At 41.1% G+C, this 26,834-nt stretch overlaps 1 protein-coding gene across 1 annotated transcript in view; it reads right to left on the bottom strand.

The window, feature by feature from the left end:
- LOC149141186 (uncharacterized) overlaps nt 1-25,001 on the bottom strand; it is a 270,365-nt gene extending 245,364 nt beyond the window's left edge. The window contains exons 1-2 of the mRNA XM_089446867.1: nt 24,425-25,001; nt 24,123-24,327 (exon numbers count right to left, since the gene is read on the bottom strand). Of these exons, the coding sequence (XP_089302993.1) occupies nt 24,123-24,327; nt 24,425-24,575 (356 nt within the window). The 5' untranslated portion in view covers nt 24,576-25,001. The remainder of the gene's footprint in view (nt 1-24,122; nt 24,328-24,424) is intronic.
- Nucleotides 25,002-26,834: the final 1,833 nt, after the last annotated feature.

The raw sequence follows: 26,834 nt of genomic DNA, 5'->3' as shown, positions 1-26,834 counted from the left end.
TTGGAGGGCCTCTAGAGAAAATTCAACGCAATTGTAGACCAAAATCGAAGTGTTTGGATGGCTAGATTGTGAGATAATTGATGCCCTAGGTGACCTATGTAGGCTAGGCCTAGAAAAAGAGGGAGGTGAAAAGAATAAGCGTTGAAAATGATCACCAATGGAGGATTAGTGCCTTGTCCTTTGGGAGAGATGGAGTCAAGGAGAATTTATGGTTTGGGAAGAATTCACCCAATCAAGGAGGCCTTCAACAACTTCGCATGGCATTTAGAGCATAAGAACAGTTGTTGCAAGACTTTCATGATGTATTTAACATTAACTATCTCTAGGAACATTCACTCATTCATACATGGCCCATGACATGATGCAACGCTATAAAGAACAAAAATTCCCACAATTTCATATAAAGCAATAGTAAATTTCATACTTGTATAGTGAAAATCCCAGCAACATTCATGTGACAAAAGTAAATGACAAGAATAAGCATTAAAAGAGCACTTACATGTATATATGAGTATATCACAATTATCAAATTATGCCAATAATGAAGGTCCAAGACAAGAGAGAGATATCCAAACATCAAAATTCATCCATAACATCCAAACTCGCCCTCCAAAAGGGATAGCGAAAATTTTACAAGAGCAAATAACCCAATCCAAGTGATGATGGTGAAAATGAATCATCTCACTTCTATTTAGACACTCTCTAATGAATTCGATTTAGCTAAATTGGCATAATAACAATACTTTTGGTGACAATCCCACCAAATAGCTCAATAATACAAGAATAAGACTCTCAAGAGGGTCGAATGATCAATAAAGTGAGTCGTTGGGCCTTGAGAAGGCCTAATGAAGTCCAAGGGGTGCCATGATGTAGAAATGGACTCCAAACATAGAGCACAAGGTGTTGGCACCTTGTTTCCCAAGCAAAAACCTGTAGTGCTCCCAAGTGGGTGTGAAAGCACAAGGACATCCTCATGGCTCTCCAAATGGATCAAAAATGTTTGTGAACCATCTACATGGGCCAGAATGATGACATAAGCTCTCCCTTTGCAGCGGGAGAGATCCTCTGGACCCTGGAACATCTGCTAAGTGTATGGTGCAAGTGTGGAGTCAGTTGGGCATGGTGAATCGGGTGCATCATCCTCATCCAAAAAGGTGGAACACGAGGAATCCATGAGCATTGTTGGGGATCCATGAAGTATTCTTTGCTATGTTGGAGGCCCATGGCTCTCAACATTCACCCTAAAGTGTCAATGTGGCCCTCTAGAGGGCTAGGACCTCGTATAGGGAGACCAAGTCCCAAATGGAGACCCACCTGCAATCCTGCATAAGATCCAATGCATCCCCTTGCCCTCCAATACAACAAATCATTAGAATTATCAAATAAAAGAGTTTACAAATCATGGAATCAATGGGGCACTTCATGGTGGCATGCCCTTCCATAGTGGGCTTTAGCATGTACAAGTGTCTCCAAGCTCAATAAGGGGTTTAACCAAGGACCCTATTAGGTGGTTTCAGCCTTTAAAGGGGGTGGCATGTCCATGGTAGATCCATCAAGTGGAAGGTGGCAAGTGATATAATGATGGAACAGAGTGGGGGTCAAGAGAATGATCTAGGCCACATGTGATGGGACAAAGGGCAGCTATAATGAAGGAAGTCCACACCTAGGTATGTGAGTGTAGGAGGGAGCAAATCATGGTACATGAGTTACCCCGGCCATTGTTTTTCCATCCTTCTATATATGCCTTTTGCCTTTTATTGATTTTTTTCATAACTGCTTGGGGCTCCAGGGAATTAGAGCATGATGTGTAATATATCGCAGTGGATACCCTCTTAAGGTGAGGCAGTTCATTGCTCACTAGGGGTTGGGAAAATCATCGGTTCCTTAATGATGAAGGGAGTTCATCTAGGGCCCATAGGAATCAGGGTGATGGCCATGGATAAGGGGTAAAGCTCATGTTTTGGCTTTTGCCCACGTGCTAAATTTGTATGTCCCGACCATCTTTTGCATTTTGTGGTGCATTTCCTGTTGAGAGTGGCCAAATTATGCTTTTTCTTTTGTTTTTAGATGCATCAACCTTCGAGGCATTGTTCCAGGCCCGACCCAATGCGTGGGCAAGGGAAGGGGCAACTAACCCTATGTGGACCCAGTGGACACATGTGGACCTGGATGGGAAGGATGATGAATGGGGTCATAATGAGCAGAAGGGGGAGATCTATATGGTGTCGGAAAGCGGGACCACACAACCAAAATCGGGATTTCCCATGTAGTGCCAACCCTAAAGCTAGTGGCCAGTAAAGGAGATCCCACGGGACTAGGATACAAGGCTAAACACCAAATCGAGCAGAGGAGACAAGAGCACAGACCTAGCCCACTCTTTCCGCCTAATCCTCCCACCAATCCATGCCCCAAAGTGTCCATGAAAAGTAAACAAAATCACTCAATTAAACCAATGAAGAATCATACCTTTGGGGTTGGGAGTCCCACCTTCAAACATACAATCATAACAGATGAGTGAGGGACCACATGGTTTGCTCAGGTGGTGGAGAAGATGGCACATCAAGCTATCTGGTGGTTGCAAGGGGTTGCTAGCTACCGATTGAAGACCATCTATGAGAAAAATTTCTCCTATATCTGGCTCCAACTGAGACATGAGCTCTCAGGAAAGTGCACGAAGCAACTCGAATGGGAGGTCATGAGAACACTAGCAATCTCTTCATACTGCAGACCTGTTACCTATACATATCAAAGACCAAGAACACGGGGCAGCATGCTTTTGTGGTGTTTTATGATCACCCATGCTTAGTATTAGAGCATAAAATCAAGAAAATAAAATTGTTCTAAATGCAATTTTAATCTAAATGCAATTAATCTATGATGATAATATCATATGACAATAGTAGCTATACAAAATCAGTATGTAATATCCCAAACGGGATATTTGACTAATTTTGCATAAATTTAATCCAACCATAATTTCTCCATAAAAATTACCATTCACTTAACAGAATATTATCGTGTAAAATATAACAAATAGAATGCATGCAATTCAATAATACTATGAGCAGAAATAATCTCAGCTTTATATATATATATATATATATATATATATATATATATATATATATATATGTTGTATCAGCATGTAAACCCCAGTTTATATATATATAAACTGGGGTTTACATGCTGAACAAAATAGTTGAGATGGAAAATTGGCCTCAAGAATCTACTCCAACATTGCGTTGGCCCTCCAAAACTAAATTGAAATGTCACTGTTGAGCTCTCCTATGAATTTTGGATGAATTCACCAAGGGGAGATGGGTACTTCCCCAATCTCACTGAATCCCCAGAGGGTTTCCGTCCTGAGGCTACCAATGTGTGAAAATTCCTAGTCCAAGGAACCCCTAGTGCAGCAAAAACTGAATTTACTTCACCGACTTGATTTTAATATACATTATCAAGTTATTTTCTAAATACTGAAGTAAATTACTTCTGCAACCTACACTACTTTAATATTTGATTACATGAAACAGAAAACTGAGCAAAGAACAAGATACATAGGACATAGTTATTTTTGGACAAAATAGTCCCCGGAAAAAACCCAATGCGGGAAAACCAGTGCAGCATCTCTAAGGGTTTTCTATTATTACGCAGTAATTCTGAATACAATGTTGGATGCCCTCCTAGCAATCCAGTGACAGAGAAAATATAATGGCAGAAAACTGAGTGAGTTTTACCTCACTTCACCCGGCAGATTCCGGCTGATCCGGCAGTAGAACTGGCTAACCCCAGTTATCTCTGCGCTGGCCCTGTGTAGGCTTCGCGTCAACCTTACAGGCTTTGCGTCAGCCCTACGCTGTCTCTTTTGCCTTCTGCATCAACCCTCCTGGCTATTCCAGCAGTTCTGGTTCTCTGCGTGAGGGCAACTTCCGCTTCTGCGTTGGCCCTTCTAGCTCAACGTCAAGCCTGCGTGGGCCCAGATTGGCCCAACGTCAGTCCTTCTAGTTGCTGCGCTGCCTCCACTAGTGTCTCTCTGCCTCTCTATCCAGTACTCCCGAACTATCCCTGCCCCTCTACTGCAGAATGATCACTCAGTTCGAATTCTCAGCTTCCTAGCCCCAGAAATCGAACTCCAGATCAATTCGTTCTCTCCGTGTGTGTATCTAAATCCTTCTTATACTTTTCTCTTTGAGACTTCAACGGCTAAGATTAAGTCTCTAATCAACAGTTAAGATTAGAACTTGACTTGATCCGCCTTCTAGATCATTCTCACCCATATTTTGATTAATACCCATTAATACTTTAATTTTCCTAAGTTTAGACTTAGGAACCCCATTAAAAAAATTAATTATTTTAATAAAATACAATCTGGGTGGAATTTCACCAAACAATTTCTGAGTTCTTTAGAACTCATGTACCTTAGCCTCTCCACCAATTTTCATGGCTAGAGCACATGCGATGCTACCAAAAACTAACACTCCCTCTTAGTGAGGAAAGTGCTCTAGCAACAATGTCCAACTGCACACTGCTCTATCTCTGAAGCATCTCCTTTCCGCACTGTTGTTGCCACCAACATTGTGTTGTCGCTGCCACTGTACTGTTGCCCATGACATTGCCACTGCTGCATCTCTACTACAGCTCCCTCTGCATCTGCTGCTAACACTGCCACTGCTAGCTCTGCACTGTGTCATTTTCCAATTACTGCTGCTCAACAACGGAAAAGCATCCAAAATTTCTGAACTAATTGTGTTTAGCATAATACCATGTGAATGTTGGAATCTGACTGCTACTAGTCTCTAACCCTCTGAATCTTCTGCATTGTTGTTGACTTCTGCACTGTGCCACCTGCACTGCTACCAACCTTGCTCTGCGCTGATCAGTCTCTGGTCTCAGGCTACTGCATTTGTCTCTCCAAACAATCCATTGCATCATCTGACACTAAGTCCATCTCGCTACTGCTGAATCTTGGGCTCTCGTAGCAAGGAATTGATCCAAGAGGTGGACTCCTCAAGGATCTTGCCCACATGTAGTCCTCCCAATTACAACTCAATATCGCCCCATTTCCCTCCTGGAGATGTGTGGGAACTCATGGCAAACTCATCTTCGTCAATTTTTGCTGGAGCAGCCTTAGGATCATGTTTTTCATCCTTATCCTTTTGCTTCAAAGGACACTGGGATGCAAAGTGGCCCATCTCGCCACATCTGAAACATTTCACCTTCGAAATGTCCTCCTTTCGCTTCTGCTTCTGTTGTCCCTTTGATGCTAGAGTTGCGTTCTCCTCCTCCTCCTTGGTCTTCGTGCCACTCCCACTGCTGCCATTGAGGTTGACCTTAACCAGATCCCTCCTTAATTCTTCCTGTTGAAGGGTTGCCCACATCTCCTCCCATGAAGGTAGTCTTTCCCTGCCCAATATACTTTGGACGAAGACTTGCCATTCATCTGAGACTCCATTCAGAGTTGTCCTTACCATCGCGGTAGACTGAGGAGTAGACCCCACTACAGCAAGCTGGTCTCTGGTGTCCTGAAGATGTTGAAGATAGGAGTTAGCCCCTTCTTCCTTCTGCATCAATGTCCGCTGCAACTTTTGTTCTAGGTACATCTTTTGTTGTTCGGAAGAACCTTCATACAATGAAGACAAAGCTTCCCACATCTCTCGGGCTGTATCTTTGCCCTGCAAGTGTGAGACCACATGATCTCGAACTCCATCGAGTATGAACCTCTTCGCCTTCCCCTGCTCGACCTTGTACTTCTTCTTCTGATCATTGTCAGCGAGAACAACCACAACACTCTTGACATAGGCTTCGAGATCATACTCCTCCAGAACAGCTAAGATTTTGGTCTTCCATATGACATAGTTGGAAGCTCCTTCCAACCTGTCTTTATCTCTAAGCCCATGTGATGTCATCTCACCCAAAATGTCGAATCGACTCCTCTAGTCACTGCTCAGCACTGGTCTACTACCCAGCAAGTTAAAAATTCGAACTTTTGGCGAGAAAAGTCCTCTAAGGAGAAAATTCTCCTTCTATGTGTCTGCTCTTTTCTGGCGGATTTCTGCGCCGACAGAAACTGCGTCCTTCAAGCACTGCGGTGAAGCTCTGCGTCACTCCCTCTGCCTCTGCAAGCTCACGAACTAGAAATCGTACATTTGTCAACTCTCTCAGAGAGAGATTTCCTCGGAATCTCTGCTTCCCAGCAAGGACTCTGCAATCCCTTCAAGGGGATTCGAATTGCTGCCAAACGCAGCTATTGGCCTCTTTGCTCGGCGTTGGATCTGCTCTTCCTGTTTCAAAATCAATGCTCTGATACCATGTGAAAATTCCTAATCCAAGGAACCCCTACTGCAGCGAAAACTAAATTTACTTCACCTACTTGATTTTAATATACAATATCAAGTTATTTTCTGAATATTGAAGTAAATTACTTCTGCAGCCTACACTACTTTAATATTTGATTACATGAAACAGAAAACTAAGCAAAGAACAAGATACATAGGACAATTATTTTTGGACAAAATAGTCCCTGGAAAAAGCCAATGCAGGAAAACCGGTGCAACAACTCTGAGGGTTTTCTATTATTAAGTAGTAATTTTCAATACAATGATGGATGCCCTCCCGACAATCCAGTGACAGAGAAAATATAATGGCGGAAAATTGAATAAGTTTTACCTCACTTCACCTGGCAGATTCTGGCTTATTCGATAGCAGAACTAGCTAACCCCGGATATCTCTGCGCTGGCCCTGCGTAGGCCCTGCGTCAGCCTTACAAGCTCTTCTGCCTTCTGTGTCAACCCTCCCGGTTGTTCCAACAATTCTGGCACTCTGCGTGAGTGCAACTTCTGCTTTTGCATTGGCCCTTCTAGCTCAGCATCAGGCATGCGTGGGCCCAGATTGGCCCAGTGTTAGTCCTTCTAACTGTTGCGCTGCCTCCACCAGTGTCTCCTCTACCTCTCTGTCCAGTACTCTAGAACTATCCCTGCCCCTCTACTGCAGAATGATCACTCAGTTTGAATTCTCAGCTTCCTAATCCTAGAAATCGAATTCCAGATCAATTCGTTCTCTCTATGTGTGTATCTAAATGAACCCCAAGCCTCTTTCTTATACTTTTCTCGTTGAGACTTCAACGGCCGAGATTTGTTGAAGTTTCCAAGTTTACTTAGTTAGAAACCCTCCATGCACTTTATCTGATTTATTCCTACCCACTTGTTATTTTCCTTAACAAGTTATTTACAATGTAAATACTGAAAATAAACACTAGTGCATGCTCAACATATTACAGATCAACAACTAGAAGAAACAAAAACAAACACACCATATGACACCATTCTTTTTGGACTAATGTCCCCGGAAAAACCCAATGTGGGAAAACTGGTGCAGCTATCTGAGGGTTTTCTTATTAAGCAATATCATAATACAATCTAGGTGCCGAAACTGGCCTACCCAACAGAATTTTTTTGGCAGTAATACCTCTCAGTTTCTGACAAATTTTCTGGCTGAAACCCCAGATAATCCTTCCGGCATCTACTTAGCACAAATCTGCTCCAGAAATCCTAGCATCAGCCTCTCTCTGGATTGCGTTAGCCCCTCTCTGTCTCACGTTGGCCCTGTGTCACGCCGGATGGGTCTGCGTCAGCCCTCTAGCCCTCTGCGTCAACTACGCTAGCCTCTCTGAGGCTCTGCGCAGCTCTCGCTGCCTCTACGTGGCCCTGCATGAGCCCTGGCTGGATCTGCGTCACTCTCCTTGGCTACTGAGCTGCTCTCCCGGCACTATCTCTACCTCTCTGTCTCTCTGCACTCAAATGCCCCTCAGTTGCATCTCCCGATCAATAATTCGATCTCTCTTAGCAAACCCCGCTATAGAGAATAGAATGACTGATCACTCTAGTGTATTCTCCAAGTGACCCTCAAGCCTCCTCTTATACTTTTCCTGTTGACATATCAACGGCCGAGATTAAGTCCCTAATCAGTAGCTAAGATTAGATCTGGCTTGATCCATGTCTTTTGGACCATTCTAACACAGTTTCATATTAATACACATTAATATTTTGTTTTCCCTAAGTTTAGACTTAGGGACTCCATTACAAATATTAATTATTTTAATATCTCTTGAACTGTTTAGAATCTGCCCAAACCCTTTCTGGGTATTGGAGATCTCATGTGCCCCAACCTCTCCACCAAATTTTGTGGTTAGAGTACATCCGATGCTACCCCAAATCAACACTCCCTCTTAGCGAGGACTATGTTCTAGCAATACTCCTCACTGAGTATTACTCTGATCATCCGGCATCGATCCCTGTGCTGATGCTAGGCCTGCTACCCACCATCCTCTGCACTGTTGTATCATGTACTACCGCCCATGGTTCTGCCACTGTTGCATCTGTACAACAGCTCCCTCTGCATCCATGCTGTTGTTAGTCCTTTCTCCCAACACTGCATCCGCACTGCACCTCCTCTCATCATGTTGCATCGTGCTGCCCACTGTTTCACTGCAACTCAGTTACTGAGAAGTAAGTAACTGATCTCCCAATCTGACCTCTCCATTGGGCTAGAGACACCCACTAATGTTGAAGCTCCCTCTGCCGCTGACAAGTGCTACCTCTCTGACCTCTGCGCTGCTGCAACAACTCCCTGCATCTCGTACCGTTGCACACCTCTCTGTGCCATCCTGCACTGGTGCAACACTTCCGTGCCTCTCGCACTGTTGCAACCTGCTAGCCTCGCACTGTCCTAGAACTCCTGCACTGTAGCTCTCTCTGCCGCCTCCTCTGCATCCGTCTCTACTCGACTCAGCCAGTCCTGCTACTCCTCTTCAGGGCTCCCGTAGCAAGGTCTAATCCAAGAGGCTGGGTACCTTGAGGATCCTGCCCCTCATCGCCTATAGTCCGCCTGACTACAGCTCGATGTCTCCCCACTTCCACTCAAGTGGTGCGTGTGCACTCATGGCACAGTCATCGTCTGTCAAAACTTCCTTCTCTACCTGTGCTAGCGCTGCCTTAGTCTCGGAAGACTCTCCCTTACTCTTCTTCCTTGGACACTGGTTCACATAATGACCCATCTCCCCACAGTGGAAGCACTTGATCTTGGAGAGATCTTTCTTCTTCCGCTTCTCCTGCTTTCCCTCAAATGCTAGGGCCACATCTTCCTCCTCCTGCTTGACTTTGATCCCCTTGCTGCTGCTACCCGTCTTCGACTGCCGTCTGATCTCTTCCTGGTGAAGAGCTGCCCACATCTCGTCCCAAGGTGGGAGATTCCCTCTGCCCAGTATACTCTGGACAAATACCTCCTAGTCTTCTGAAACAGCATTCAGGGATGTCCTCACCATCAGCTCCCAATTCAGTGTCGCCTCTATAGCATTCAACTGATCTCGGATCTCATTCAGTCCTCTGAGGAAGGTGTCAATTGATTCTCCCTTCTTCATCTGATACGACCTCAACTGATTCTCAAGCAGCATTTTTCTCTGCACAGAACTATGCTATTACAACTTCTTGAGAGCCTCCCATATCTCAAATGACATTTCCTTCTCGGCTATGTGTGGTACTACATGATCCTTGACCCCGTCAAGGATGATGCTCTAAGCCCTCGCCATTGCCTCCTCGTACTTGTCATTATCATTGGGGTCGATTGGGATAGCTATTACCTTCAAGGCAAAGTTCTTGACACAATTCCTGTCAAGTACGGATAAGATTCTGGCCTTCCAGACTACGAAGTTCGATGCTCCATCCAGTCTATCCTAGTCTCTTACTCTGTGTAGTGCCATGATGCTCCTCTACTTCCCTCTTGGAAGTTCTCTGTTCGACTCCTCTGAGTTTCTACTTCCCGTTTGGAAGTTCTCTTTTGGACTCCCTCTGAGTCCTGATTTCCCTCCTGGAAATCCTTCTGCCACTATCGAGATGCCCCCTACTCTAATTGTCTTGTGCAACCGCACCACTGATCTGGGTTCCTCGGCTAGAAACCCTCAGTAGCAACTCCTCTGGCCTTGCTCTGTCAGGTACTGTTCTGACTACAGTACCTCACCAACTCCACTCTACAATATTCCCACAGCCTTCTAAACCCCAGCAACCTGAAGGTGAGAGTTCCTAGGCTCTGCGCAATCCCGACACCAGCAACCCGGCCTCCTCAGCCAACTGCATCAGCCCTCCCAACCACTGCGTGGCTCTGCGTGAGGCTTCTCTTGCTTTCCTTCACCTCTGTGCTGCCTCTTCCCGGCTCACCCTTGATGACGCAAGCACTGCGTCACCCTTCCTTGTTGTTGCACTACTAGAAACAACGTTTGTCACCTCGGGACAGCTGTTTTCTGTTGCTATTGCTCCGCTCAACTGATGTCCTTTAGTCCTCCTGTGATCTGCAATCATGCTCTGATACCATGTTGGAGTTTCTAAGTTTACTTAGTTAGAAACCCTCCATGCACTTTATCTGATTTATTCCTACCTACTTATTATTTTCCTTAACAAGTTATTTACAATGTAAATACTGAAAATAAACACTAGTGCATGCTCAACATATTACAGATCAGCAACTAAAAGAAACAGAAACAAACACACCATATGACACCATTGTTTTTGGACTAATGTCCCCGGAAAAACCCAATGTGGGAAAACCGGTGCAGCTATCTGAGGGTTTTCTTATTAAGCAATATCAGAGTACAATCTAGGTGTCGAAACTGGCCTACCCAACAGAGAATTTCCTTGGCAATAATACCTCTCAGTTTCTGACAAATTTTCTGGCTGAAACCCCGGATAATCCTTCCAGCAGCTACTCAGCACAAATCTGCTCTAGAAACCCCAGCGTCAGCCTCTCTCTGGACTATGTCAGCCCCTCTCTGTCTCACGCTAGCCCTGTGTCACCCTAGATGGGTCTGCATCAGCCCTGGGATGCCCTGCGTCAGCCCTCTGGCCCTCTGCGTCAGCTACGCTGGCCTCTCTGAGGCTCTGCGCAGCTCCCGGCTGCCTCTGCGTGGCCCTGTGTGAGCCCTGGCTGGCTCTGCGTCACTCTCCTTGGCTATTGCGTTGCTCTCCCGACACTATCTCTGCCTCTCTGTCTCTCTATACTCAAATGCCCCTCAGCTGCATCTCCCGATCACTAATTCTATCTCTCTTAGCAAACCCCGCTCTAGAGAATAGAATGACTGATCACTCTAGTGTATTCTCCAAGTGACCCTCAAGCCTCCTCTTATACTTTTCTTGTTGACATATCAACGGCTGAGATTAAGTCCCTAATCAACGGCTAAGATTAGATCTGGCTTGATCCATGTATTTTGGACCATTCTAACACAGTTTCATATTAATATACATTAATATTTTGTTTTCCCTAAGTTTAGACTTAGGGCCTCCATTAAAAATATTAACTATTTTAATATCTCCTGAACTGTTTAGAATCTGCCCAAACCCTTTCTGGGTATTGGAGATCTCATGTGCCCCAACCTCTCCACCAAATTTCGTGGCTAGCGCACATTCGATGTTACCCCAAATCAACAAGATTAAGTCTCTAATCAACGGCTAAGATTAAAACTTGACTTGATCCGCCTTCTAGATCATTCTCACCCATATTTTGATTAATACCCATTAATACTTTAATTTTCCTAAGTTTAGACTTGGAACCCCATTAAAAATATTAATTATTTTAATAAAATATAATCTGGGTGGAATTTCACCAAACAATTTATGGGTTCTTTAGAACTCATGTGTCTTAGCCTCTCCACGAATTTTCATGGCTAGAGCACATCTGATGCTACCAAAAACTAACACAATGAAGTAGAAAACTGGTTTTTCAACCTCTCATATAAGAAGAAATATCAACTCCAAGATGTCCTCTAATGGCCTCCTCCTCCTATTTTTATAGATCCGATGGACCCCTCTAGAACCTCCCATTTTATCATTATTTTAATCATTGAACACTTTTCCCTCTTTTTATTTCAATTAAAATATTCTTTTTAATGTGGGAAAAGGGTAAATTGGCCACCACGCCTCCTCAGGTCACTGAAAATCACTTCTAACCATCCCATCTTGTAGATCTTCTCGTTTCGGTTCCAACGAGCTATTACACTAAGGTGTTCTGTCAAGTATTCCTCTCGGAATGCCACCTTAAGCATAATTAACTGAGTTAGGCCCAATAATAACCCTGTTTTTCGAAAGTTGTCAAAATGCGACAGAACGAAAGACAAGTTGTGCAGATGATGGAATACGCCAAGCGAATGTCATCGGATCCCATAGAAACTCCTCAAAACCCCATGAAATATCTCCAAAAGCCCCTGGGCCCACTGATGAAGTAAACCTGCACTTATGACTTGTTTGCCTCCAACCCTGAAAGTCCATCCTAACCATGCCATGAGGAACATCACAAATCCTCCCGTCCCAAGATTGCTAGCCCTCAAGCAATCTAAACCTATGGACTAATCTGGTGGCCCAATGCAATTGAGACCCAATGCCTAGATCCCATACGAACCACTAGGTGATGTTATGCCTTTGTGTCAACCCATCATGAACGGACCCCTCAATGCCCGCATCCTAGACCATCCTCTGACTGTCATCAGCAAATCCTCCTGGATCCCAATGCCACCAAGAACAGGCATCAATACTCCCTAGCTCCTGCTACCCTAAGCCCCAGACTGAAAATATCGTGTCACCAACAGGATACCAGTTCATGATCTCCCACCAATCCATCCCGTGGGAGGGATCGGATGCACGTGCGCCTACACAAGGTACGAGTCCACTGAGCTGCACCATGCTCAACTCATGCAGCTCTACCCAACCAATCAACCGAATATGTCTAGGAATGCCTGCCTCTCTCCCTATAAGTGGGCAACCCCTGTTGCACGCTCTGTCTATGTACTCCTGGAGAGGGTTGTGGCCTAGAAATACTGCAGCTTTGCTAGTTGCCACTACATCTACCTGCACCTCATCACTGGGTAGACCCAAGGATGGATGCACCACTATCTCCAAAAGAGCCTCCCTCATCTGAACGGAAACTCCCCACTCCTCCCGTCTACTAGCCTCCTGCAAAACTGTTGCGCCAAGCTCCAACACCTCTAGATGACAAGTGTCTGCACATACTACCATCCTGTCAGTTGTTTGTACATCTGTCCACTCCTCATCAATGGCTAGCCCCAAGAATCTCTACTCATTCTCCTCCATCATGGGCTCAACATGAGCCACTAGCCGACTCCCCAAATATGGCCCATCATGCGCATTGAGCTCCACTATGTGCTGCTCTTGCTGAATGAGTACAAGTTGTTGCTCATCAATCTCCTCTGCCAAACATGGTTGCATCGCTAAGCTGTTGAGTACACCTGCCATTTGACGGATGTGCCATGGACTTGTCACTCCCTTAGAGGTTGAAACCAATGTTTTAAAACTCTGACTTGGGTTCGGAACCGGCCGAGGGTCGACTCGGCCGGTTTGATTTCAATGACTAAGTCATTGTAAAAAATACATTAAATATTTATATTTTTATGAAAAACATAATTTTAAAGATTTTCATTCATGTTTCCAAACACAAAGCATTAGAATATAGAGAGAAGACAACATATGATCAAAGTAGGCTCATGAATATATCCATTATATCAAAATGGCACCCAGTGCATTGTCCAATACATACATGATATAGAGATCAGAACAAAAACACATAACCAAGGAGGCTCTAAATGGCCTCTACAACAAAAGTAAAACATCACTAGTCACAAGTCACTACTGGCTACTATTAAAGAAGCCAACATCATCTGGCTCAGACTCTGAATTAGCGTCAGACAAGGAAACCCCTAGCTCCTCCTCCTCATCACGATCTCCAACTGTAACAGTAGAAGTAGTAGCACTAGCAGGCGCAATGAAGGGGTTGGGTAGCTTTTATAGGCTTTCGAGAGGTTAGATGGACAAGCAAAAAACCTAAAACCAAAAAATAACCAAGTTTGGAATCTGCTTTCCCTCCAAATTTCGTTGTTGACTGGGTTTGACTGGCGTTGGACTCGGTCGAGCCAGCTGATTTGTTACCGAACCAGCCGAGCTGGTGGTCGGCTCAGCCGGTTCGGTAATAAACCGGGCTTTGAACCGGTTTTTGTACGAGCCCACCCAGGCAGGGGTCTGGCTCAATGTTGCACGAAGCGCCCCCCCCCGGAGCCCGAAAGTGCGTCCCATGCGGAAGCGCGCTTCCGAAATTTTTTGCCGCTTCCTGGAATTTTGGAAGCGTGGATCGGAAGCGCCGCTTCGAGGCCTCCTAAGCGCACTTCGTACGGTGCTTCGGGCGTCAGAAGCGTGGCGCTTCCGTACGATTCCAAAAAAGCTTCGCGCTGTTTATAAAATCGTTTTTTTTTTTCAATTTTTTTTTTAATTTTAGGTGAGTTTGCTTGTTGGGGCTGGGTCCACCTTGGGTTAGGGTGAGGAATGTAGGCAAAAAAAATATAAATATAGCAGATGCTCCCTCATGGTAATGTTAAATTCTTAAAGTAAAAGTGACATTCTCCTTTATTTTTCATTTTTATCATTTTACTTAAATTTTTAACATTACCATGAAATGACTCGGGATTTTTGAGAGTGGTTCCAGCCTCATTGGACTTCATATGGAGAAAACAAAATTTCATATCCTATTCAAAATTCAGCAGACTTAACAGTTTTCAAGAATTCAGGATCAATGGGATTGTGGCATTTCATTAGATTATATCAAGTATGAAGGTATGCGATTAGCATTTAATCAAGAGCACCAAGCCCTATATGTACCCTAGTGTTGGTGGTGTTAATTGTTGAACTCCTTTGTCGCGCAGCACGCCCTTAGAAAAAAATTACCTTTCAATCAAGTCAAAATCATCGATCAAGCATGTTAAGCTTTTTCTACCATATTTTAAGTCTTGAATTAAGTAGTTTGATCAAAATTGGGCAATGTTGACTAATATCCCTAGACAATCGAGGTAGAGGCAAAGGCTAAACAAGAGGAGAAGAATCTAGATTCTAGATGGTTGATGCATCTAAATGGTTGATGCTCAAATAATTAATCATTAATGTACAATGGATGTTATATCTATCTTGATTTACGCAAAAATATGCATGTTTTCATGTCTTCTACAACTAATTTGGTATTTGGGATGTTTGTTTTGAGTATAAATGCAAAAAAATATAAATATATATATATATATATAGCAGACGCTTCGCTTCCTAAATTTTTGGAAAATGACGCTTCCGCGTCCCCGCTTCATGCAACATTGGTTTGGCTTGGTCAACTCGGCCAATTCCGAATCGGTTTGGTCGGTTTTTAAAACATTGGTTGAAACCACCTAATAGGGTCCTTTATTAACCTCTCTTATTGAGCTTGGTGACACATGTACACTCTAAAGCACATTTGGAAGGGCATGCCACTATGAAGTGCCCACTTTTGCCCCTAGTTAGCAAGCATATTTACTCAATTGCACTAATGGACTGTTGTACTAGAAGGTGAGGAGACGCGTTGGATCTTATATAGGATTGCAAGTTGGTCTTCATCTTGGGCTTGGCCTCCCAATACGAGATCCAAGCCCTCCAGAGGGTCATAATGGCACTTGTAGGGCGAGCGTTGAGAGCCATGGGCCTCCACCACAGTAGAACATTGATTGTCGTGCCATGGGCTTCTTCAGCACTACACATTGCTTGTTCGTGCCCCAATCATGCAAAGATGATTATGCACTTGGACCACGTTGCCTAATAGGCCACATATTTGCACCTAACATTTGGTAGTTGATCCAGGGCCCAAATGGGGTTTTGTCTCATCCGGAGAGACACGAGAGGGCACATGTCATCATTTTAGCCCTTATTGATGGAGCATCAACATGTTTGATCCACTGGAGACCCATGAGACCATTGACAGTGCCCCACAACCACTTGGGAGCACCACAAGATGTTTTGTTTGGAAATCACGGGGCCACCCCCTTGATCAACATTTAGGGAGAGCTCCTCTTCATCATGGCACATTGAGGACTCATTTTGGCCTTCCAACAACCATTTGCACCATTACTTTGTCATTTTGGCCTCATTAGGAAGGCTTGTTTCACACTTATTGAGCTATTTGGTGGGCTTGTCATCAAAGTTGTTGTTACTTTGCGCATTAAAACATTTTTAGGGGCTTCATTAGGCTAATTAGGTCATTCGAACTTATGAGAGGGTTATATAAATTGAAGGAGACCCTCATTTGTAACTCATCATCACTTGGATTTGGGATATCTCTCTTTAAAGAATTCAGACCTGCCATTGTGGAATGATTTTGGATGAATAAATGCATTTTGATGTGTGGAAAGATTTAGCTCCCTCTCTTGGAACTTCTTGTTGGCAAGACTTTGGATGGACATATTCTTCTTTGGCTTGTAAGTGCAATATAATGCTGTATTTCTGTTTTCATGGATGTCTAATGCATGGAATTACTTTCTTATAGTGAAATATTGTGCCCTAATTAATGCGAATTAGTGGAATCCTTGAAACATTGGAGATTCTTTGCATGTGTTACTCATTGGACAAAAAGAATGAATTAATGTTCCTAGAGGATTATTTGCATGTGCATCCTCAAGCTCCATAGCTATTGCCATCGAAGTATAAAAGTTTAAAGTTGTTGTGTAGCTACATCCATAGGGTTGGTGACATTGCTTCTTTAGGCCTTATTGAAGAGCGAAGTTCCCGAATCTTGATCGTTTTGACTCCAATCTTTCCAATAGCTAGGCATTGGTCCTAGATCCTTGGTGATCAACCCTAAACCATTCTCCTTCCTCCATTTAATTTTCGATCTCTCACTTATACGGCCTTGTTAGGGCATCATGCAAAATCTATTAGAAGGGTGACCTTTCAATTCCGCTTGGACCACTCTCTGCGATGGTGTTCCTTCTAGAGATCGCCAAAGTTTCAGTACATTTCAATGGTTCATTTATGAGAAAAATCAAACCCTAGCTCGAACTTTGAAGACCTATCTTTGATGTCATAGTGAGAGGCTTCCTTGAGGGTTATCTTTCATTAAAGCTTGATAATTTCCAACCATTTCTTAACCCTTCCTTGACCTAGTGTCCTCCTAGGAGGTCTTCCTTTCATGATCAATCCTAAAAACCTAGGTCTCGTGTGGACCCATCTTAGGTCTCTCAAGTTAAGCAACACTTGTCATAGAAGCAATTGTTTATTTCAAAGAGCTTGTTGAGAGGTCTTATTTATCTTGGAGATCTTGACTCTAGATGCATCTAAATTCTCATATCATTACAAATCCCCAAGTCTTGATTTCCTCTCTTTAGGTCTTTCTTAGAGAGCCATTAAACTTCTTTTTGAAGCATTGAGCCATTATTTGAGTCTCTCCTTTGAATGGGCCTTGGAAATCACATCACACCTTGCCATTGATTCTATCATTCAAGTGATTTCCCTCATACTAGAACTCCTCCCATAAATGAAAGTTCGTCAAGAAAAGGGGACACTAACTGAGGTGATTGTGGGTCTTTGTCCCATTGTTGTCATTTGGTCTATTAGTTGTCCCTTATGCACCCCTCCTAGGACCCTTGCTAGATTGTGTGGCAACAGACCCAACAAGAGAAATTTGGCCCAACAAGAGAAATTTGGCATGACAAGGTAAATTTGGCCCAACAGAATAATTTCAGCCCATCAAAAGAAATTCAGCACAGTGAAATAATTTTGGCCCAACAACATAAATTCGACACAATAAGATAAATTCGGCATAACAAATTAATTCCGGCCCTACAAGAGAAATTCGACACAACAAGATAATTCAACCCGACAAAATAATTTTGGCCTAGTGTTGATTTGGGGTAGCATCGGATGTGCTCTAGCCACGACATTTGGTGGAGAGGTTGGGCACATGAGATCTCCAATACCCAAAAAGGGTTTGGGCAGATTCTAAACATATCAGGAAATATTAAAATAATTAATATTTTTAATGGAGTCCCTAAGTCTAAACTTAGGGAAAATAAAATATTAATGTGTATTAATATGAATCTATGTTAGAATGGTCCAAAAGACATGGATCAAGTCAGATCAAATCTTAGCAGTTGTAGGGACTTAATCTCGGCCATTGATATGTCAACAAGAAAAGTATAAGAGGAGACTTGAGGGTCACTTGGAGAAGACACCAGAGTGACCAGTCATTCTATTCTCTAGAGCGGGGTTTTGCTAAGAAAGATAGAATCAGTGATCGAGAGAGCAGCGAAGGGGCATTGAGTACAGAGAAGGCAGAGATTGTGTCGGGAGAGCAGCGCAGCAGCCAAGGAGAGTGATGCAGAGCCAGCAAGGGTACATGCAGGGCCACGCAGAGCACCAGAGAGGCCAGCGTGTCTGACGTAGAGGCCCAGAAAGCTGACACAGGGCCTCCTGGGGCTGATGCAGGGCCAACGTGAGACAGAGAGGGGCTAACGCAGTCCAAATTGGTCAAACGCTGGGGTTGCAGGAGCAGTTTTGTGCTGAAGAGCTGCCGGAAGGGTTGCAGGAGCAGTTTTGTGCTGAAGAGCTGCCGGAAGGATTTTCCGAGGTTTCAGTCAGGAGATTTCTCTCAAACTGTGAGGTATAGCTGCTAAGGAAATTCTCTGTCAGGTAGGCCAGTTTCGGCACCCAGATTGTACTTTGATATTGCTTAATAAGAAAACTCTCAGATAGTTGCACCGGTTTTCCCACATTGGGTTTTTCGGGGACATTGGTCCAAAAATAATGGTGTCATGTGGTGTGTTTGTTTTTGTTTCTTTTAGTTGTTGATCTGTAATATGTTGAGCATGCACTGGGATTTATTTTCAGTATTTACTTTGTAAATAACTTGTTAAAGAAAAATAACAAGTAGGTAGGAATAAATCAAAAAAAGTGCATGAAGGGTTTCTAAACTAAGTTGAGTTAGAAATTTCAACACCTAGCACAATAATTTCGGCCCTGCAAGAGAAATTTGGCACAACAAGATAAATTCAGCCCAGCAAAATAATTTTGGCCCTACAAGAAAAATTCAACACAACAAGATAAATTCGACCTAGCAAAATGAATTCAGCTCAGAAAAATAAATTTGGCCCAGCAAAATAGACAAATCTAGCTCCAACAAATAAACTCGGCCCAACAAATATATAAATCTGGCTCAAGCAAAATGTGTCACTTTGGCACTTGAGGATCACTAGAAATTCACCTGCAATAAATCCGGTTCAACAATTTGTTTTTCTTCAACACTTTGAAAAATCACCTGCAACAATTATTCTCCAACAAATAGATTAAGAATTTTAACCCACGAACTTGGCTCCCTTATTCTTCAGAAACAATATGGCAATACAACAAACTTTGATTTTAACCCACAACTAGCCAAAATCATGCTCTGATACCATTACAATAACCAATTTGGATATTTTCATTAAAATATTCCAAAAATTACTTTAAAGAATTATGTCGTGAATTTTACCCAGAAATGGCATAGTATGCTATGTAGAAATTTAATTATATCATGGTTATTTTTGGACTTTAGAGGCCATTTATGGCCTCAATGTTTATGTTTTTTCTCTAGAAACTTTTTCTATGTATCTCAAAATTTATATCTCGATGGAGTTTTCCATATTTGCACTCTTATATGCCATTTAAATCATCAAACTTTTCATATGTGGAGTTTGATGGTTTGGATTTAAATTGGTGTACATGAATATATATTTTTTATTTAAAATTTGAATATTTCACGTATTTTAATCGAATAGGTGGCTTAATGGTTCAACGGTCAGTTCCAAGCCAAGTCATAATTTTGGGTCAAACCTACTTAATTCAGTTACAATAATGATAATATGGACATGCAAAAACAATATTATTGAAACAAATTCTTACTTGGCTTGTTTGAGAAGCCTCTACACAGCTAACGAAATGACTGTTATCCCGTTACAGGTTAAGACAGCCTGAATTCTAAGGCATCAATACGAACCAATGGTATTACAAAATGCAATCACATGATGAACACGATAACTTGTTCTTACGCATCTTCCTACAATGCCCGCTTTCAAGGCATGTCAAAGCTTACCCACGACATGTAGTATAATAAATCACAAATTGCATAGATATCAAGACCAAACACCAGTTCTAGTTGAAGGCATCATTAAAAAGCCTATCAATCAATGGGTTTTACACCACAGGCCCTCTTAGATAATCAAAGTTCAAGGCTTCCACACAAGAAGGAAGTCAACCTGCCACCCAATGCCTACATTAAGGAGTGATTAAGTGAGCATTTGCAACTCATGAATGGTAGAAAGAAGTTTAGGCCTTCGCACTGCGTGAATGATACTTCTGATTCTGAAGGGCTTTGTCAAAGACTTCCCAAAATGGCTTTGCACGACTTTCTTAGTTTTGTAGACATGTTTTAGGTTTCCTTCACTTTATGAGGAGAAGTAAGGAGCCTTACCTCTAAGCTTGTACTGATAGCATGAGAACACAAGCTACTTACCTTGATATCTGGTCCTTGTCGCTCTTCTTATAGTGATTTTCTTATAGTGCTTAGATTGGTATAAGGAATGCAATTCAAAGATTTTACTTTGGGTGCTTTATAGCTCAGTATGGGGGAGATGTTGTCATTTTGATAATTTTATATCAAAAAGAATAGTTAGAAAAAAAACACTTGTGAAAGTCAACTTTAAAATCAAAAAAATACAAATAGGATTTATAGTAAATTTAGATTTATGTTTTTGAGTTAGAGCTAAAAATAGAAAATTTTCCTTTTTTACTAATAAATAATAATAATAATAACCAAGATTTAATTCTGATTGTGAGCTTGTAATAAGAAAAATAAATAACTATATATGCACATATGTACATGACAACATCTAAAAAATAAGCCAGCATAAATCCATTTTAAAGTTTAAACCCAGATCTATCAAATATCAAGATGGATCAAATTTCTTAAGCTGTAATTTTTTCATCATTTAATATAAAAGAATTAATATAGATGACATGGAATTAAATGATTAAAAAAATTACACATTAATAAATTTGATCCATTTTGACGGTTTATAGATCCAAGTTTAAGATGGATCTACACTGGTTTAATAAACAGAGAGTCGCAAATATCACTGATGTCACGATGTTAAACTGTTGGTAATAATTTTCCCACACAAAATTGCAAATTTTTGAAAAATCGCCATGATGTTTACAAATATTGCAATTTTTCTACCTGAAAATATCAGCAAGCCTACAATAAATTGCCTAAAAATACATAAATTGGATTTTTTTGCTCATTTGCATTCGCAGATATTGGGGACTGAGAACAAAGGAGCTTGATTTTAGAAGAGGCAAACAAGCATTTTCATCACAATCAATATTTTCTTGGTTTGCAAGAGCACTTACTATCCCTTGAGCATTTTTGTAGAAGTGTGGGGATGCAAGTCAATATCAGCAAAATGAAAGTAGTGGTCTTCTCTAAGAAAAGAAAACATAACCAGCGTAAGTTCTACTTTGAAAGCAACATTCTGGAAGAAGTTGCGGATTACAAATACCTCGGAATTGACTTCAACAAAAATCTAAGCTGGAATGGTTGTAGAAAGAAAAGAACTTTGGGGGGTTGGAAAGCATTTTATGCTTTTCAAAATAGTTGTAGAGAGGCAGAGTTATGGGACTGAAAAACCACTCAAACTCTTTTTGGGCTTCTAGTGATTCTGGGGATTCTCTATGGCTGTGAACTATGGGCCAGCAGTTCATCCGACATGCGGTGGAGACAAATTGAGAAAATTCAGAAGCGTTTGATTATAAACAAATTTAAGATTAAAAGTACAATTCCTTATGATATATTGTTAAATGAAACATGGATTGCTCCTATTGAAGCAATTGCTATGGTGCGAGTCATAAGGTATTTTAAAAAAATTGAGCAAATGGAAGAGGGTAGATGGCCTAAGGTTGTCTTTAATGATAGCTTGTGCAAGAGCAAAAAAACTTGGATGCAGCAAAATAACAAATGGTTTAGTAAATGGGGTATTTGCTTGAATGCGTATCCCATAAACAACGAAGAGATAAAATCTTTTGTTATGGAAAAGTTCCACAAGCGCACTTGGGACAAGGAGCTAGGAAGAAAAAATAATTACTATATTGAAGTGTTTAATCTCACTCATAGTCATCACCCAAAAGCATACATAGAGGCCAATATCTTTTGGAGAGCCAAAATTCTTATTGCTCAGTTAAGGACTAATTCTCATCAACTCCATTGTGAAACACGGCGCTAGAAAAGGCCAAAGGAAGTGTGGGAGGAAAGAGTATGCATTTTTTGTTCTTCCGGAAAAGTGGAAATAGAAAAACATTTCATTTTAGAATGTAAGGCCTTCAAAGACAACAGGGAAAGTTATGCAGATATGTTGGCAGCTAGCTCTTGGGATAATCTATTTAGCGAGGGTTTGTTGAGAAGCTGGAACATTTATTTTGAAGCTTCACAGAAAAATGGCCGAATACATCAAGCAGATGAAGAAGCAATCTGTCCCATAGGCTATCTTTAGCCTTGTGGACGTTAAAATAATTTCTTTCTTCTTCTTTTTTCTTTCTTCTATGTGGTTTTCTTATTCAAGGGTATCTTTTAAAATTCCACAACGTAATTAACTATTTTCAGAGATCTATGCCAGGTTTTGCAAAATGCATGGTGTTTATCTCTTATAGTTGATTTTTCATGCGAAGTTGAATGGTATTTTTCTAGGCTTAAATTTTTTCCAGCATTCTCTTGCGTTCATTTAATTTTATTTATTTTCCATAGTTTTGAACATCGCCTCGCCAACATGCCGAAGGCTTTTGACTCATTTTGGCAACATAGCAAACCTCAAGGTGGGACAAATCAGCAAAAATTTAATTGTAAGCTCCATGGATGGAAAGGATATAACAGGATGGATTAGCCACTTGAAATATAAATTGCTAGAATTCCAGGGTGGGAGGCAACTGACTAGTTAGATGAGGGGCAGGAGGCAAGGGAGGATGAGCTGGTGCAATTAGGGGGAGAGGCGGAGTAGGCTAAGAGTGAGGAGGTTTATGTGGCTGATGTGCAGGCATCAGCACCACCTTCCATACAAATTGAGACATCCACCAGTAGTCTTACAAAAACAAGCCACAAGATCTTCTTCTTCTAGACGACGAGCCCTTATCTCTCGTCATAAAAGGGCTAGCAGGTGGATCATTGTAGATGACTCATGATGATGAGATACATTTATTAAATGCTGTATTGTGTATTCAGTTTTAGATCTTGAGCAGACAGGTATCAATATACACAATTAATGTTTGATGTTTGATATATCAGGTGGCATCTTATACATCAGTAATTTTTCGTAAATATCTGACAATACAATTCATTGTTGCTGTCAATTACATTTTTTAAATTTTTAAAAAATGAATTCATTTTATATTTTTTAACTTATCACAATTTTGCTGATTTTTGCCGATTTTTTCCTTGATGTTTCCAACTTCTCATGTCAAGACCCTTGGCGAATTTTTGCCACTGCCAATGTTTGCAACATTAAGTGAAGCTACTGTAACATTGGAGTGTGGTCTAGCAATCTATTATGAATTTTCTCATACATGAGATTTTTCAGTGTAATGACTAGATTTCTAGAACGGCAAAAATTTGTTAGCCCATCATAAAAAATGTAGAGAATACATTCCAATAAAAAGTAAATACAGATCCCGTTAAGCGCACAGATGGTAACTAGAAGGGGAGTATTAATGTGTAGTGAAATCCCAAAATAGGGATATATTACTGTATTTAATAACCTAAAGCCAAAGACAGCGCAGCAGAATTAAGTACGAGAGGGAAGATACCATCACATCACCCTGGACGTGATTTCAAAGGCAGCTTCCGTATTGGGAGGGCTTTTAGTGCAAGTAATGCCTTTCAAACCATCTCTGTTTCACAATTGTTATGCATATGGATTATCCACAATACACAGAGACTAATGATAGATATAAAATTGTTATGCATATGGATTATCCACAATACACACAAAGACTAATAATAAATTATTTATATCTAGACCTTCAACCTGCAGAAATCCGTCTGATAAGGTACCCGACATTTGCACAATCTAAACATAAGTATGCAGTGCAACTTCTGCAAGTTGAGCCCTTCTGTGATAGCTAAGGATGAAGGGCATGCAAGTCTTCAATTTTCATCTTCACCTATGATGGAAGTATCAAACAAAAAGATAAAACTTGTCAGTCAGAATATACCTTATTGAAACATTCCTGTCTGCTGCATTCTCTAGCGATTTGAACACCGCTTCTCCAACTGGTGCCCCGAATCTTTCCATGTCGGCTGCAGAGTAGCCATAGTCACCAGACTTGGGATTCTGAGGTTGGGCCAGTAACTGCCAATACTGTGCTATTATGTCCAATTTGCTACTAGAGTTCCCAGCAAGCCATTGCAAGACATCGCCTGCAGGCAGATCATTCGATTATCAACAAACGAAAACTTACAGCATAATGCTTCAAATTTTCCAAAATCTGAAACCTTACGTGGCAATAACACTAACCAGAGGACAGGACTCCAGGTACCCGAGAAAGCTCTGGCATATCAGTGGGAATGGACTGAACAAGCCATGACCTACATTCCCCATCGTCTCCCAATGCAGTCTTGGAATATAGCAAAGAAAACAGGAGAAACAGCAGTGTCTTCGTCATCATACAGGCCTGTATAAAAATAGGCTTCAAGTCCTGTAGAAAAATAGGCTTTGAATGTCTAGTTTGGTTCTTTGATCACAGGGCGGTCCCATCAGATCTTTATATCCAAGTCAGACCAGCAGGGAGGAATTAATTTAATTTGATTTTGGAATATACCCCATTCATTTGGGAATTGTCCATCCAAATCTAAGGGGTGGTTAAGTACGCAAGGCATTTTCTTCCCCACACGTCAAGAACAGATAGGTTCCCGTGGACTCTGAGGGTGTTTAAAACTTATTGTTCTCAAAATATTCCCCGGGTAAAATTGAGAGGATTTATTATCGAGTTTTGAATTCAATGTTGACTGCAATCTGTCTGCTTTGAAGTCTAGTTCTGATGCCGTGATTTACTGCTTTGGTTTTATAACTTAAACCTCCACTGAATAAATATTAATTTCAGCAATCCCTTGACGTTAAGCTTTTTCTTTTTGTGGAAGTTTTTCCTTGAAAATGTTCAAAAATCTCTACAGACACTCTGCACATGAAGATGAACCATAAGAGATCTGTGATAATTGGAAACGACAATGACTTGATGGTTTGTTGAATAGTATAATTTAATTAACAAATAATTAAAACATGTTTTAAGATTAGACTGAGTTAATTTATGGATAAACTTAATTTTATTTGAGGGTGAGTTTTCAAAAAATATATATATATATATATATATATATAATTTTGTTTTAAGTAACTAATGGTCAAATTTTTATAAATCTATTTGCTAGCTAATTAATTAATTTTATTAATTTGTTTATTTTATTGTATTTTTTAATTACATGGTGAATCGGTAACTGCCAGTCTTAATCTATGGGAGACCCAAGATCAATCCTGGTAGCTGCCTCTATAACATCAGGGGTACATCCAACTACCTGCATACTAAGATCCTATGATTTTAGCAAGAGCAAGATTCACGCCGCCAAGACGAGATTCGGGAATCTGCCCCTTGAGCTATCACCACAGCAGGCCAGTGTACTCAACGAAATTTGAACTTCGGTCTCCCAATGAGATTTCAACTTCGGTCTCCCAGGCTTTGCCCAAATAGACTTACCGTCAAACCACAATTTTATTAAGATAATGTATATAACAAATATAAAGGTTATTAGAATATTATTATTTTTATTTTTATAAATTTATTATGTTTGATTATTTAATTTTTCTTTTCCTTCTTAGTACACGTGTATTTGTGTTTATGCGTAAATAAAACAATTTAATATTCTTGTATAATAGTCCTTGAAAATGAGTTAGTTAATATGTGGATTAATTTATTTATTTTTAAGGAAAAAAATATATAAATTGGTAGAAAATATGTTAAAAGTCATAGTTCCACTTAATTGATGGGAACTATGATCATAAAACTTTTTATTTGGAAGTTTATTTCCATTTAAAACAATCTAGATTATTGAAATTAGAAAAAATGTATTGATTATGACAAAAACTTTACCTTGCCCGAAAAAATGAACTCATTGGAAAGGTTGAGTTTGTACAACTACTAACTCACTTCGTCCTAAAATAGAAGCGACTACAACATCTCTTTCCCTCCTATCCAATATCAAATGTTAGAATAGGTTTGCAAATCATGGAAGCTCTAATATACCATGATTCTTTAGCCAATGACGATGTGCATAAAGATAATACCTCCCCTATGAACATAATGGTTGATTTGGTGTTAGGTAATTATGCTTACTTGCTCATCATTCCCCTCCCTCTAAGGTGTGGTGTGTGAGAGAGAGAATATTGAAATAGCTTTTACAACTGTAAAATCTTCTTTCGTCTTACTTGTGGTATGATGGTAAGAATGAGGCATTGTACTACCACAAGGAAGATGGCCCAAACTTCAAGGCTTGGAAGAGAAGTGTAGTTGCCATCCAATTTCTGGGAGAAATGGTAAACAAGGGAAAGGATGGAAGGTGAAAGAAAGAGGGGAATATGTCATCGGGTTAATTAGTTTCGAAGTTGATTATGTGAGGTTTGGGGTTGTAGGTGATTATGCATAGTATCAAGTTGATTTAGTGTTAATAGGTGTTTATGGTTAGTCTAGAGTTATCTTGGGTCTTAACAATGACAAAGCAAATATAGCAACAAGTTAACAAACACAAAGAAAGCTAAACTAGGGTTTATTCTCCTTTAAACTCTTGGTGTGCAAACTACTTGCAAAAAAGTAAAGTAAGTAAATTATGTGTGTGTGTGTGTGTGAGAGAGAGAGAGAGAGCAACCTAGCTAATCTCAC

This window comes from Pinus tabuliformis, chromosome X (assembly GCF_031772625.1).
Source record: "Pinus tabuliformis cultivar Carrire ecotype Pingquan chromosome X, CPIR1, whole genome shotgun sequence".
NCBI classification, from domain to species: domain Eukaryota; kingdom Viridiplantae; phylum Streptophyta; class Pinopsida; order Pinales; family Pinaceae; genus Pinus; species Pinus tabuliformis.
This window is presented reverse-complemented; position numbering and strand designations above follow the sequence as displayed.